We start from the raw sequence: 16,769 nt of genomic DNA on the forward strand, positions 1-16,769 counted from the left end.
ATCAGTTATTAAATTTATTTTATTTTACAAAAATATACATATATTTTTAAACAGAATCGTATTTATAAATTTCACTATTATGATGATTTGTTTTTGAATGTACTATTTTTTTCTTGAAGGGCCCTCTAGAGTCGTGGGCCCGTGGCCCATTGCCCGTCATGCCACCCTATCGTTACGCCACTGATTGACATTGTTAATAAAAATTAGCACATCAAATTAAAAAATAGTAAAAATCAATACTAACAAGACTTTTTTGCAATATTTTTTAAATGAGTATACTTTGTACTCCATTTTGTACATCAAAGAACATTGCTTGTTTTCGATAAAATTAATATTTACCTAAACTCATTAGTAATGTTTTTGAATACTCAAAATTTATAAAACTTGAAGGATGAAAAATCAAATTAAAAGTGTTTATAGTATCTACTTTTATCAGAGAATCTTATTTTCAATATAATTATAATCATAATAATAATAAAATAAGATTATTGATAATATTTGAATAAGTCGATAACCCATATACCTACCATATTATAGATACACGGTACACGTTTGTATCACTTGATACGTAATATAGCTACAATGTAATATACTATTACGTAATTATTAATAATATAATAGGGCATTGGTAAATTTTGGATTGCGATTTTTTAAATCGTGTTATAATATGTTGTTTAATTCAAATTATAATGATCATAAGAGTTTAAGATTTTATACATGTATTATATAAACCGCAGTGATTATTTATCATTAAGTGTGATAATGAAGTTACTACTTATGTATTATTCATAAGTATAATCTATAAAAGCATTTAAGCCCTTTTGCTATTCAAAAACAATTTGCACTTATGCATTTTTCACTCTTCAGTATAGTGTCATTATATTACAGTAGTATTCTTGAATGTGTTTAGAATATATGAAGTGGAACGTAAATATTTTATTTCTAAAAATTACACTCATGATAATTTCAGCCATGGCGATGCGGTTTACGAAATTATACTATCGTAATGTCCGAGCGAAACATTTTTAGATGTAAACATACATCGCGTATGTACCTACACGAAAATGTCATTGCACCCAACTACGTGACTGCGTAGTATATTATTTATGAATGATCTCTACAAATCTGTACTTTTTAATAATAGCAAAATGAGTTACATCAACTTAAATCTATAAAATAATGTTGTTTTATAGTTATAAAGCGTTTTACTTGATGTACATTCAAACAGCATAGATTAGTCACATATTCGTGTAACAGTATAATTATTTTAAATCACATACACAGTAGTGTAGTAAACAGCATTTACGTAGTATTATATATAAACGCGTTAAACTAACATATTAAGCAAATCTGATATGTGCGTACAATGTTAAAATATTTGTACATAAAATTTATTTATTATTAATTAAAAGGGAAAATTGCCCAGTTTCAATATAATTTTTGCGTACACTATACAATTTATATAAGAAAACAATGATATTACAGTTTAGATAAAATTTTAAAAATGTTTTGTGCACACATATTTAATATTTACATATTTGACAAAACTTTACTATATATACATGTATACACATATATATATAAATAAAAATTAATGTATTTACATACATGACAAAATATCTATCTAGATAATTTATCTAGATAAGTTCCAACACTGCTCCTATTATATAATATATATAGTAGATATATAAAATCCAAATACCACTGACTCACTGATCCAATATAAAAGTTGCGGGTATTTACAGCATATTGGTTGATGATATCCAGGACATAAGCAGGCATGAACAAGTATCCATTTATGTTAGGTATGTCACAGAAAGTTTTGAACCAATTAAAGTTTTTCTAGGTTTTTTTCAAACTCTTAGTACCAATGTTGAATCTCTGGTAGCTTTAATAAAAGAAGTTTTAAATAATAATGACTTGAAAATTCAAAATATCAAAGGTCAGTGCAGTGACGGTGCTAGAGTTTGCGAGGCCCTGGGCAAAATAAATGTTGGGTCTAATAATTTATATTAATAAAATGTTTTAAGTTCAGTTAAATCAGAACTGCGGAGCCTTAATTATAATTTAAGGCGCGGAGCCCTGGGCAACTGTCCCTATTGCCCACCCCCTCTTGCCATCCCTGGGTCAGTGTTATGACGGAGCTGCTTCTATGCGTGGCTCTTATATCGGTGTACAAGCTAGAATTAAAAATGAAAATCTACATGCAATTTGTGTACATTGCTATGCACATATTTTGAATTTATGTTTCGTTGATTCAACTAAACAAATTAAGCAAATAAGAAATATTTTTGGTGTTTTGAATAAATTACATAATTTTAATGGCGCCTCTTCAAAAAGATTTTCTATTTTTGAATCAATGAGAACTACTTTTTCAGAAAGTAAAATACCAAAAACATTAAAATCACTATCTGACACTCGATGGAATTACCGGTTAAAAGCTATTAAAGTAGTATTGGAAAATTTATCAGCGTTATTTCATTCACTACACAAAATTTCAGATAATGACACTTTTGCAGGTCCTGATGCTAGTTCGTTACTTATATCAATTGAAACCTTTGATTTTATTTTTTGTTTAAATTTACTAAAATTTGTTTTTTATGAAACTAATATTTTATTAAAATACCTTCAAACGCCATCAATGAATTATTCATCGGTGCATTTGATGGCACAGCAAACAATTAACACATTTAAAGATAATCGAACTCAAGATAAATTTAATAGTTTATGGTTAGAAACCCAAAATATTGTTGAAAATTATGACTTAGAAGAAGCAAAATTACCTAGAGAGAGAAAAATTCCAATGAAAATAGGCGGAGGAAAGTCTCAACAAAATGTAATAAATGTAAAGGATCATTATTTAATACATTTTTTTTTATGTTGCTTTGAATATAATTAGGTATTGCCGATATAGAAGAAATATTTAAAGAAAATCACTTAAATCTTCTAAATGCTATGAATGATGTATTAACTAGTGATTTACCAGATGCTGCTTCATATAATCTAATAAGTAATACGTATGGTGTAAATAATCCTGAATTACAGAGTGAAGTTAATATATTTAATAGAATGTTTAAACAGTCACAAAATTAAGTAAAATAAATAGCACTTAACTGTCGAATATCTTATCATTTATCCAACAATATTCAGATTGGATTCCCATGTCTATGCGCAAATTTTAAAATTATTTTTAATATTGCCGACAAATACAGCAACATGCGAAAGAAGTTTTCTTCATTAAAACGTATAAAAACCTATCTCAGATCTACTGCTGGCCAAGATCGCTTAAATAATTTAGCAGTACTCTATGTCACAGAAATCAAGAGGTTAACAAGGATAAAGTTATAAAAGAATTTGATGCTACAGAGAATGGACGTCGCATGATTCTTCACTAAATTGAAAGAAACAATGAAACTTTAAATAATATTTAAAATTGTTGATTTTAAAAATTATAAATTGATAAATTGAATAAATAAATGTTTTAATTGAAAAATATATGAGGTGATTTTTGTTGTATTTTTATCAAGTCTTATGAACAATTCACTAGGACTTATCCTTCACATGTTCTAGAGGTCAATTATGTAAATTATGCTCAATATTTCATTATATGTTATTGTATATTATGTATTTAACGTTCAAAGTGTTAAATGTTGACTAGTTTTATTGTTTTAGAATTCACACAGTCAATGTGGGAAGAGGTAGGAGTGGGCTAAGGCTCATATTAGTCCTCCTCCCTCTGGGTTGCCAAAGTAGCTAACCTATGGTTTTATTCCAAATGACGGCCCTGATCCACAATATTTACTAAAACGTATTACTAAAAATCAAATTTACTCAAACACTCCACAATATGTATAAAACATATTTCGGTATGCCCTTCACAGGTTTTGCTTGATTTAGATTCGACAACGACTGGATTTCTTATGCGTTATCATTTATTTGCAATCGATTTTTGTATTATTACATACAAATTATATTTATTATGACTAAAATTACTATAATTTTTATAACAGTCGTCTTTTTTGGACCAGAAACTTGTTTAGTTGTCTGTAAAGCGCATACCTACCAAATAAGCACTATTTCTTTTTGTCGTTGGCTAAAATATAATATTTGATCGAACTATTACCAACTTAGATTTAAATTTATCTAAAAAAGTCTGGGTGAAACGGGAATCTTATAATAACAAAATTTGGGTGAAACTGGTACCTGGGTGAAACATGCATTTTTAGGATATCTTGATATATATTAGGATATTTCGGGATAACAGGGTCATTTTTGGACCCGTCTAAGTGACATAGATAACGGACACGAACCAGGTGGCACTTGTAAGCGTCATAAAAGTCAACAACGTAATATGATAATAATATTGGATTAACACAAGGGATGGGCTTGAAATCCAAAGATCTGAATTTCCCGATTATTCGGATTTATAAATGTACTATTAAAGAGTTTAATGTATTACATAGCAATAATACATTTTGAAGTATTTGGTATATTATATTATTAGATTGTTTTTAAACTATTGTTTTATAAATTAAATAAAGCACTCCTACATCAGCGCATAGATGGTATACTCTAGATAATAGTATATAATATTACATATTATTATCTATTTGAAAAAAAAAAATTATACAATAAACAATTGAAAACTATGTTTTAACGGGTACAAAAATACAATGCTATATACACGGTTCATATGAACATTTGACGGTGCGGTGAAAAACTATTGTTTCAGTAGTATACTTATTACATCCATTTTAGAGTTACCCATATGGTATGGTATGATTTACTGGCTGCATACGAACTGGGTGCCAATATAAGCTTTTATGATGAATTGAGACTCGGGTTGTTTTAGTGCCTCGCCACACCATGCAATTTGACGGGTCCGGTTGAAACTGATGTGTTTTGACCGGAAGGCTTTGACTATGTCACATCTATGCGTTTTTGTTTTTGAAATTGTTTCCAATACTGCATTCATGCTGTCGCCGCTAGTCGTCAAATACCAAAAATATTCACCATTTTATATTGTTCCTACCCTATTTTTGGTAGATCAATATTATTTTTTTATTTATACAGTGAAATATTATCGATTATCATTTATAATGATATATATCTACCGGCTACCATATAGGTACGAGCATTGTTTGAATAATTGAAGCGTGTCAAAATATTTTAATTTTTATATATCTAATTTTTTTTTTTTTTTTTAACACAACAATTAAGTATATACCACTTATATTTTCTAAGTATATTATGTACTTATTATTACCTAATATATTTAAATAGCTATGATGAATCAACAAAAAAATTAAGTTGTTGCTGCAGTAGAAGCATTAGGATTATTAAATCCACCAAAAGTAAAACAAAGGTACTGGATACAGTGTACACTCATTAAATACGGACCGTAAGAAAATAGACCAATTCAAGGTATTTTTTTGAAAATATTAGACAATATCCTGATAAATATTTTGATTATTACCGTACATCGATTTTGAATTTTAATGAGTTACTAGAAAAACTAAGAACACATATAAAAAAAGCGGCGACAGAATTCCGCAGTCCGACATCTGCCGAAGAACGCTTTACCATTACTTTAAGGCGAGTTTATTTTTAAATATTATGTAAAAAGTGATTTTTTCAACCTGAAATTTATCATTATTTTAATACCTATTTAATAAGTTATCTAACTAAAGTAATCATAATTGAATAACAATTATTTTAAACCGTAACTTTTATTTAATTATTTAAATGTTTCTCAAAATATTAATAAAACGCAGCGGCCAAAACGCGTGTGTCATACACGATATAACATAATGTATTTTTATAATACGTCCTACTGATTTGTTTTCTGCCAGACTGCAACATTTTGCAGTAGATTGGTGACAGAAATCGACCGGTCTGATAAAACGCTTTAGGCCCGGTTTTTCAATCACATTTACTCGTCAGATAACTTGAGTTATCTGACAGATAAGAAAAAATTGATAAATTTCAGTTTTTCAATGTCGGGATAGACCTTATTCGATGGATATTGTTACGGATAAGTTATCCGTTACTTTTTGTATCAAATAAATCTTATTCGACGGATAATTAACAGCTAATAACATAAAAATGGTTAGTTATCATAATTTTTCATATTATTTTAAATATATATGTGTATAAATACACAATTTCAATTTCAATATACATGTATTTATTTGAAGAGGATGATTATGAAACAATTAAATATTTAAACTATTGACGTCGTCTGTACTCTGTATACGAAAGAATAAAACATATGCTGGCGTGAGATGACCATGACTTTAGGATGAGATTCAGACTTGGAAAAATGTTGTTCGTAATTTATTAGTTAACACTTTATTTTCTATTGCGTGACGGTTTTGTAGATCATTTCTCAATAAAAGTTCTTTTTCATAAAATGTAAAATTTGTTTTTTGGATATGTTTTTTTGAGACATGTTGAAAAAAGAAGTGAATATAACTTATATCGAGCGAGAGTCAACACTCAACACGTAACAAAATTAATAATTATTGACAGTGGCGTAGATACAATTTTTTTCTGGGGGGGGGGGGGGGGTGGATTAAGAGTAAGTTTTTAAATGTTCTTAGTATATCATAAAACGAGATCATATGTAATAATATTACATTTAAAATGGTATTATATATATATATATTGTTCCGTATTTAATGAAAATTATTTTGTTACTCATTTTTTAATATGTACCTAATCATAGTAAGATCAAAATATTTTACTATAATATGTAAATATTAATAAATAATAATCAAATATCATTAAAAAAAAATCTGTGGGGGGGGGGGGGGGTGGAAACCCCTTACACCCTCCCCGTAACTACGCAACTGATTATTGATTAGTAATTACATACAGTATTACAATAAATAATAATGTGTCAATATCATCGAACGATTCCTTATCAATTTCATCATTGACCAATCATAATCAAATAAATGTGTGTAACTTGTTCCATAATGAACAGTCAGAGTTGGGCATTAGTCGAATAAAATATTATTCGATTGATTATTTGAATAAAAAATTATTCTTCATTGATTTATTCTTAATTTTATTATTGATTTTTATTTTTATTCATTATTTTAATTTGTATTATTATTCGTTATTCATTATTCGGAGATTTTTATTTACTATATTTTATTCATTATTTAGTTATTCGTTATAATCATATAAATAATAAATTTAAATTCAAAATAACGATGTATAGTGATAATATACTTATTATTTAGACTTGAATAATATATATAAAGGTAATACATATTAATATATATAATAATTGACAAAAATAAATTAACTATACTTTTATATTTAATATCATTATTTATTTAATATCATTCATGATTTTAACGAATAAATTTATTCTGAATAATTGTTTTATTAACGCTTAAAACTATTCAGAATAATTTTATTCTTTATTCAGTACACCACAATTATTCAGAATAAAAAATTATTCTTTATTCATAAATAAATTAGTTATTCAGGCTTTTATTTTTTATTCATTATTTTGATTTGTTTTTGCCCAACTCTGTGAACAGTAACTACCTTCTATTAGTATAATTTTACTGCCGAAAACTTTATCTGTCAGATAGCTATCTGGAGAATAAAATTATATTGAAAAACCGGAATCACTTTATTTGAAAGATTATCCGCCAGATACGTATCTAGCGAATAATTGGGTGAATGAAAAACCGGGCCTTAGTGTGACATATATGAACTAAATCTAGAAGCAATGTAAGTTGTTATTCCGGCAAGCATATAAGCATAAAGTATATTGTTAGAGAACCTAATGAAAATACTGTTCTACGATTGGCTCTATTCCCACCCAATGGAATTAGATAACCTTCGCTATCAACTATCTGTTATCAGTTAACAAATTTGATAAATCACGGAAATTATACTTCCAAAAAAAAAAATTATTTATTTATTAATTTTTTATTAAAATATTAAATAATTAATATCTAATAAAAATATAAAATAATAAATGCTGTTATGTATTATAAGACCCTTAAGGTATATATAAAATACCTAATATATAAATTTATCTACCAAATAAAGATACCTACCAATTTTAAATTTAATATCAAATTTTTATTTTAAGATAAAACATTGTTTCAAATAGAATATGTTAGTTATGGACACTAAAAATAAAAAATAATAGAAATAATTGTAAATTATATAATCATATCAACAAATAATATAACTTTTTTTTTTTTTTAATGAGATGTTAACGTTAAATTATGATATTATAATATAACTTAACAATTTGTATTACTTATCAGTCTGTAAAAATAAAAAATAAATAAAAAACCATATTATAAAATCAATACATTCATCACTTCGTTCAAAATATAAAATATATACATAATTATAATAATTAAAATATTTATCCTGTAAGTATTTAGAAAAAAAAATTAAAATAATATTATAAAATATGAATTACAAATTCAACTTTTCTACTTATAAAAAATATACATATACTAATACTGTAGAATACATTAATACAACTTTTAAAATAAATAATTATTATTCATATCAACAAATAGTATAAATTAAAATTGTGTACAACCGTTTAGTCTGTAAAAATCTAAAAAAAAATCTGTAAAAGACTTAATTAGGTAGCAAACAATTCGTTGTCCATTCGGAATACTGGAGTGGAAGTTTCAATGATTAAAATTTAACTCCCCAAATTAAGGAACCTAATTATTGATATCTTCCATACATGATAGGTTTGATCTGATGTTAACGATATTCCCAATTTCTCTAACAATGTCATTTGTACATTTTTTTAGAAATATAATTTTATCAAATTTCAAATTCCAAATAAATGTTAAAAGTTTAAAAGTATTAAAACGTCTTTAAAATATTCAAAATTCAGAAATTTGATAACTGATATTTTCGTGATTTATGAAATTCAGATAATTGATAGCGAAATTATTATGTCATTGGGATTACAACCAATCGTTAAACAGTATTTTCATTGGGTTCTCTAACAATGTACAATATGCTTATATGCTTCCGGCAAACCGGATGCGTTTTACCCGGACCTGTCAAAACGCATAGTGTGGCGAGGCACTTTTAAGGTACATATCAATTGAATCTAGTGAAACTTTAAGTATAATACTCATTTAGTCCATATTTTAATACCAACTGAGTTTCGCAAAATTAAAAAAAAAAATTAAAATATTTTCCTTCTCATTTGTACAGACTAAGGACTGTCTGCAACAAAAAATTCTTCAGGTATGGTTAAAAATGTTTTGTATTTTTTTAATATTTTATAATCTAATAATGTAAGGGTATAATACAATGCGAATAATTTGTGTATAATTAAATAAATATAGGTAATGATGAAATAACATTTTTTATACTGGTAAAAATGTATGGAATAAGCATTATGTTTATTCAAATCTAGTTATTGTGTTTGATTGCAACAGTTGCATTTGATCTCCGATTTCTTTTTCTATTATATAATTTCTTGTATTATTAATATGAATACTTCTAATTTTTATATCATATATGTTATACATTGTAACATGACTTGAAATCGATTTCATCTGTCGATAAAATTGTTAAAAATCAAAATCAATATCAAAATCGTTAATGGTTGGTAATGATTTTCAAAATTTATATTGAAATTAAAAAAAGTTAAAATCGATATTTTATATCAAAATCAAAATCATTTTAATAATTAAAACGATTTTAAATCAAATTAATTTAGAGAGCACGTATTATAGCCGATAATATATCAGCCGATCCGTATCCTAGCCGAAAAATAAATGATCCTACCCATAATTTGTTCGAACCGTATTTTAGCCATATTAGTAGTATAAAATTAATATGATATATTATTAAAAGTAATACGTAATAAGTAATAATAAGTGATAATAATTTCGTGTCACGATGTATGTTCGCGATAATCTCCGAAACTACTGGACCGATTTTGATGAAATTTTTCACACCGTGTGTAATTTGGTCCAACTTAAAATATAGGATAGTTTTTTTCAAATTTTTTAATATTTTAAATATTTTAATTAACTTTTTAATAAATGTGTATAATTGCATGGTGTATTTCGGGTTTTCCCGTGACCGACCGCGACAGTATCTATATAGCTATCTGTAATCTGACCTTTTTTCTATTGTGTGTGTTTTATCGTCGGCGGCGTGTAGATATGAATTGTTCCGAGAATTTTATAACTAACCTAACCTATGGTTTTTATCTCAATATTATTTTTTGCATTGCAATTATTGTAATAAATATATAGGATAGTTTTTATCTCAATATTATTTTTTGCATTGCAATTGTTGTAATGAAGAAAGTTATAGAATTTTCGAGAAATGTTCAAAGGTATAAAATGCGAAGTTCGGTACGACGTATTCATCAGTTAATATAAAGCGCAACAATCTGACCGAGTCAGTCATTATCGAGTTAATCGCGCCGTCTCGAGTTTTGTTTGTTATTTTTATTTATACAGTTTAATTTGTATCGGTTTAGTGTTTTCGTATTTTACTTTACCTACACACTAACCATAAATACTTGGTATTGTGTTATTATTGTGCAGTGTTCAGTATTGAATATTCTTTAATTTTTTTTAAATTTAGTATAATGCCGCGGAAATCTAACCTACACAATCAGTATAGTAAAAATGCACGACGTATGCGTGCTAATAGAGCTCATGAATCGGAAGAACAAATTGCAGCAAGAAACGCAGCTCAACAAATCAGAACAGCAGAAATTCGCAGACAAGAGTCTCGAGAACAGCGTGATGAACGTCTACGACAAAATATATTGAGAACAAGATCGGCGCGAGAACGGCACATAGCCACATTTAGAGAACTTGACAGAGAGCGACAACAAACCAACCGTGCATTAACACGTGCATCATTCGTTCGCCTTGCGTTCGAATATGCACCAGATATCAATTACTCTGCACATACTAAAATTATAATTGGTGCAATGGATAAAATATGCCAATATTGTCAAGCGTTAAAATTCCGCAATGAAACGATTGGTATGTGTTGTGCATCTGGAAAAGTTGTACTGGCACCTCTTCCTATTCCACCGGAACCTTTAAAATCATTTCTTGCTGGCGAATCAGACGATTCGAAATTATTTTTACGTAAGACACGCAAATTCAATTCTTGCTTCCAAATAACGTCCTTTGGCGCAACTAAAATTTGCGACCTCACATCTGATGGAAATAATTTTGTAACTACGTTCAAAATCCAAGGCCAAGTGTACCATAAGATTGGGTCATTAATGCCAATGCCTAATGATGATCCAAAGTTTCTCCAAATTTATTTTATGGGCAGTTGTGAGGAACGCGTAACAACTCGGTGCCTGCATAATTTCATCGAACAAGCAGAAGAGAGAGCAACTGTGGAATCTTTGGAAAACTTTTTTGAAAATTATAATCAACTTATCCAATTATTTAAAAGAGTATCGCCTCAATTAAGAAATGATAGTTATCAAATTGTCATCAAAGCCGACAAAGTACCTGCAGGAGAACACGCTGGAAAGTTCAACGCGCCAACCGTAGATGAAGTTGCTGTTATTATGGTTGGTGATCCAATTAACAACAGAGACCTCAAAATCATACGTCGAGACAGCACTGTTCATATAATTTCAGACCTTCATCGTTCGTATGACGCACTTCAGTATCCCCTAATATTCTGGCAAGGGCAGGATGAATATCACATCAACATCAAACAGCGTGATCCAATCACTGGTACGTTTAATAATCTATACTATTTAATAAATTATTTTGGTGATTTTAATTTCTTATTCTAAATTTTTATAACCATTTAATAACTCATTTTTTTTAGGTAATGAAATCAATTAAAAAGTTAGTTCAATGAACCACTACGCGCATCGATTGATGATTAGACTTAATCAAGATAATTATATCCTTCGATATCGTCAACTATTCCATCAATACGTTGTGGATATGTTTGCTAAGATCGAAAGTGAACGTTTACGGTATATTAGATATAACCAGGCTAAATTAAGATCAGAAGAATAAATCCATTTACGAGATGCTATCACCGGAAACATCGATAAAAATTTAAACGCCAATGACATCGGAACTGCATGTATTTTACCTTCAAGCTACATCGGCAGTCCACGGAGCATGCAGGAATACATACAAGATGCGATGACTTATGTACGTCATTACGGTCGACCTGATTTGTTTGTTACATTTACGTGTAATCCAAATTGGGAAGAAATAAAAAGTTTGTTATTACCAGGCCAACAATCAATACATCGTCACGATATCGTTACACGTGTGTTTAAACAAAAGTTAAAATCTTTAATTAATTTAATCGTAAAATATTCAGTTTTTGGTAACACACGTTGCTGGCTGTATTCTATTGAGTGGCAAAAGCGAGGTTTGCCTCATTCTCATATTTTGGTTTTGCTTGAAGATAAAATCCGTCCAGAAGAAATTGACCAAATAATTTCTGCCGAAATTCCGGATCCACTAACTGACTCAGAATTGTTCGATATTGTTACCAGTCACATGATCCACGGACCGTGTGATGCTTTTAACATGGCATCACCATGCATGGAAGAAGGAAGGTGTAAGAAACGTTTCCCGAAACCCTTTAACAATGATACTATTATGGATATCGATGGTTATCCATTGTATCGCCGCAGAGACCCTGAGCATGGTGGTCACACATTTACAATTCGAAAGTCGAATTCTATAAATGAAGTTGAAATTGATAATCGGTGGGTAGTTCCGTACTCACCATTGCTGTCAAAAGCGTATAAGGCTCATATTAATGTCGAGTTTGCAGTTCCGTCAAATCCATTAAGTACATTTGTAAATATGTTAATAAAGGAAGTGATTTTGCCGTATTTGAAATACAAAATATAAACAAAAATGACGAAATAGCAAGATACCAGATGGGTAGATATATAAGCAGCAGCGAAGCTATCTGGCGTATTTTCAGTTTTCCCATACACGAAAGAGAACCTTCTGTCCAGCATCTTGCAGTACATCTTGAAAACGGTCAACGAGTATATTTTACCGAAGAAAATATTCTCCAAAGAGCATTTGAGACACCGAAAACGACACTAACTGAATTCTTTACATTATGTCAAAAATCTGATGTATTCGGCCAATTTGCAAAAACATTATTATATACCGATGTTCCACGATATTTTACATGGAATAAAATAGGGAAAAAGTAGGAGCCCCGTAAGCAAGGAAAACCACATCCATCGATCCCAGGCATATTTAAAGCTAAGACATTGGGACGACATTACACTGTACATCCTAAACAACGTGAATTCTTCTTTTTGCGTTTATTGCTGGTGAATATTCCCGGACCAACATCTTTCGAATATTTGCGAACAGTGAACGATCGAGTGTTCAATACATATCAAGATGCATGTTGCGAGTTGCAACTACTGGAAGCAGATAATCATTGGGACTTGACACTTGCTGATGCAGCATTGACATCTACACCGAATAATATTCGTCAACTATTTGCAATAATTTTGACAACATCTGTTCCAACACAATCATCGACTCTGTGGGAAAAATATAAAAATTATATGACTGAAGATATACTACATCGAATTAGACGAACAAATCAATGTCCAAATTTAGATTTCACACCAGAGATGTATAATGAAGCATTAGTGTTGATCGAAGATTTATGTATTTTAATTTCAAATTTGCCACTTAGTCATTATGGAATGTCATCACCTGATCGCCCGACTGCCGACTTAGTTAACACTGATTTGCAACGAGAAAAACAGTACAATGACATTGACTTAGCTACAATTATTGTGAATAATGAGCCATTACTGACAGCCGAACAAAAAAATATTTATAATCGGATAATGCTGACCGTTGATGCTGACCAAGGTGGGTTTTTTTTCTTAGACGCACCAGGTGGAACAGGTAAGACATTCTTAATATCATTAATTCTTGCAAAGACACGTTCCCAACAGAAAATTGCTTTGGCAATTGCATCGTCAGGCATTGCTGCAACTTTGTTAGATGGTGAACGAACAGCACATTCAGCATTGAAGTTGCCATTAGACATTCATAACAAACCAAACGCAATGTGTAACATTAAAAAAAAAAGCGGAATGGCTACAGTGTTGCAAAAAAGTGCAATAATAATTTGGGATGAGTGTACTATGACTCATAAACATTCACTTGAAGCATTTCATAGAACTATGCAAGATTTGAAAGGCAACAATAAACTTTTCAGTGGTACTGTTTTACTACTGTCCGGTGATTTCCGGCAGACTTTACCAGTTATTCCTCACTCTACTTTTGCCGATTAGATCAACGCATGCTTAAAACAATCGTTTTTATGGACAAGTGTTGAGACACTTCGACTGACTATGAATATACGAGTACAATTGCAAAATGATCCAACAGCACAAGTTTTTTCTAAACAATTGCTGGATATTGGAAATGGTGAAATTGAGTTGCATCAAAATACACAATACATAAAATTACCAGATATTTTCTGCACTGTTGTTGAAACGAAAAATGAACTAATTGAGAGTGTCTTTCCGGATATATTGAATTATTATTTAGATCACAATTGACTCTGTAATCGTGCTATTTTGGCAGCAAGAAATGTTGATGTGAACGAAATTAACTTCCATATACAACAGATTTTGCCCGGTGATTTGATGTCTTTTAAATCAATCGACACAGTTATTGATGAAAACGAATTCGTAAACTTTCCAACTGAATTTTTGAATTCTCTGGATTTGCCAGGAATGCCACCACACAACCTTCAATTGAAAATTGGTTCACCAATTATTCTTCTACGTAATTTAAACCCACCTCAATTATGTAACGGTACACGTTTAGTCATAAAAAAAATGACCGAAAATATTCTTGAAGCAACAATTTTGTCGGGAAAATTTAAAGGAGATATCGTCCTGTTGCCACGTATTCCACTGATAGCGTCGGAATCTCCAATACCGTTTAAAAGGCTCCAATTTCCGATTTGTTTAGCTTTTGCGATGACTATAAATAAATCTCAAGGCCAAACAATGTCTATTTGCGGTTTGGATTTGGAAAACACATGTTTCTCACATGGACAGCTATATGTTGCCTGCTCACGTGTAGGAAAACCATCAAATCTCTTCGTGTTAGCGAAAGACAGGTTAACCAGGAATGTTGTACACAAAGTAGTACTTAGATAATTTTTAGTTTTAATAATTTAATTTATTTTTGTATGTTTTTAATGTATATAGTATATTTTGTAAGTAGGTCACTGATTACAAACAATAATTTAATATAAGATGAATAAAATGTAAATTCAGAAAATATATATGTTGGTTTGTACTTAATTTCAACATTTAGATACTTTACCTATTACTTTTAAATTTTCTCATACATAATAACACTAATACATGGCCTACGAAAATGCCAAAAAACCAACTAATACGCGGGCAACGCCGTGTCGGGACAGCTAGTAATAATATATAATATCATACCTCCATTTTATTTCACCAGACGCATATTTTATATTTTGGTTATATTTGTAGTTGTAAAACCAATAAATTGCCTCGTTGACCAGTAATTAATTTTATATTATTATTTTGTTACAACATACTTCGTTCAACACAAAATATACACTGAGACATGCAGACTATGAACGATTATGTTGGTCAAAGTATACCTACCTATTGCCTACCTATTACCTACCTATCATCATTGGAAATACTAATTTCAGATAATATGAAGATAAAATTATTAATAAATGAATCAATGTGGATATATATCCACCTTGAAATGAATCGAACCACGACAATAATTTTATAAATTTTGACATACATCATCGCAATAGATGTCAACGTATTTAATGTGAGGTACGTAGCAATATGAGCACTGAGCAAGTGAACAAAAAAAAAAAAAAAAACTGGAGGAGTTTACATATACCCATTACAGGTAAGAAAAGAAACTGGCGAAGTTTACATTAGACCTTTTATTATATTTTTATCTTAATTGATATTCTAGTGGAGTTTACAATCGCCCATATGGAATATACATTCTGGATTTAGCCGGTTTGGGACAACTAAGCATCATAATATTTAAAAATCAAAATCAAGGGAGTCAGTTCGGGGCCACTAATTTTTCTTAAGGGGACCAAGCCTCTAAGGCCCCCCCTTCATGACGTGCCTGCCCCTAATCCCCTCCTTAACTAGTTTGAGTAGTAATAATATTAAGTTTTTTAGTAAGTTTAAATAAAATTATAGTAGGTATTTTGTATTATAACTTTAAATTTTATTACTAAATTTTATTTATTAAATCATATTATGATCGAAGGCGAGATTTCCGCGGACCTCATAGTTAAAGAGGCATGGCAGTAAAATTCTTACTGTTTATAAACATTTCAGTTCAAATAAATAAAATCATGGAATATTCAAATAACACAAGGTAGGTATACTGATTAGTGGTTACTAAACGTGTATATGGATGATCCAATGTTAACATGATAATATTTAGACTACTATTAATAAATGTGAAAAGTACATTATAGAATAATGATAATAAATACATATTAATGTTATATCTAAAATGTTATTTCCCTAAATTGTTCCTTACATCATCGATTACTCTAACAAGTGTAGAGAGGACATTCTCAAAACTTAAATTTATAAAAAATTATCTAAGAAGCACTATGTCCTAAACGCTGTCTTAGAGGTCTTGCGATGATTTCGATAGAAAATGATCGTGCTAAAAAAATTAAAAAATGTTTAGTTATTG

The 16,769-nt window shown here is 29.5% G+C and overlaps 2 protein-coding genes across 2 annotated transcripts in view; one reads left to right on the plus strand and one right to left on the minus strand.

The window, feature by feature from the left end:
* LOC112693628 (alpha-1,6-mannosyl-glycoprotein 2-beta-N-acetylglucosaminyltransferase-like) overlaps positions 1–16,769 on the minus strand; it is a 79,361-nt gene that overhangs the window by 53,355 nt on the left and 9,237 nt on the right. The window lies entirely within an intron of this gene.
* On the plus strand, positions 14,734–15,264 carry LOC112693670 (ATP-dependent DNA helicase pif1-like). Its single transcript, XM_025568855.1, has one exon. The coding sequence runs from the start codon at positions 14,771–14,773 to the stop codon at positions 15,200–15,202; it is 432 nt and encodes a 143-aa protein (XP_025424640.1). The 5' UTR covers positions 14,734–14,770; the 3' UTR covers positions 15,203–15,264.

The sequence above is a fragment of the Sipha flava genome, unplaced genomic scaffold, assembly GCF_003268045.1.
Source record: "Sipha flava isolate LNK unplaced genomic scaffold, YSA_version1 117_pilon_pilon, whole genome shotgun sequence".
Taxonomy (NCBI): Eukaryota; Metazoa; Arthropoda; class Insecta; order Hemiptera; family Aphididae; genus Sipha; species Sipha flava.

Coding starts and splice junctions, on each gene's coding strand:
- LOC112693670 (XM_025568855.1), top strand. CDS start 14,771: ATGCCACCACACAACCTTCAATTGAAAATTGGTTCACCAATTATTCTT.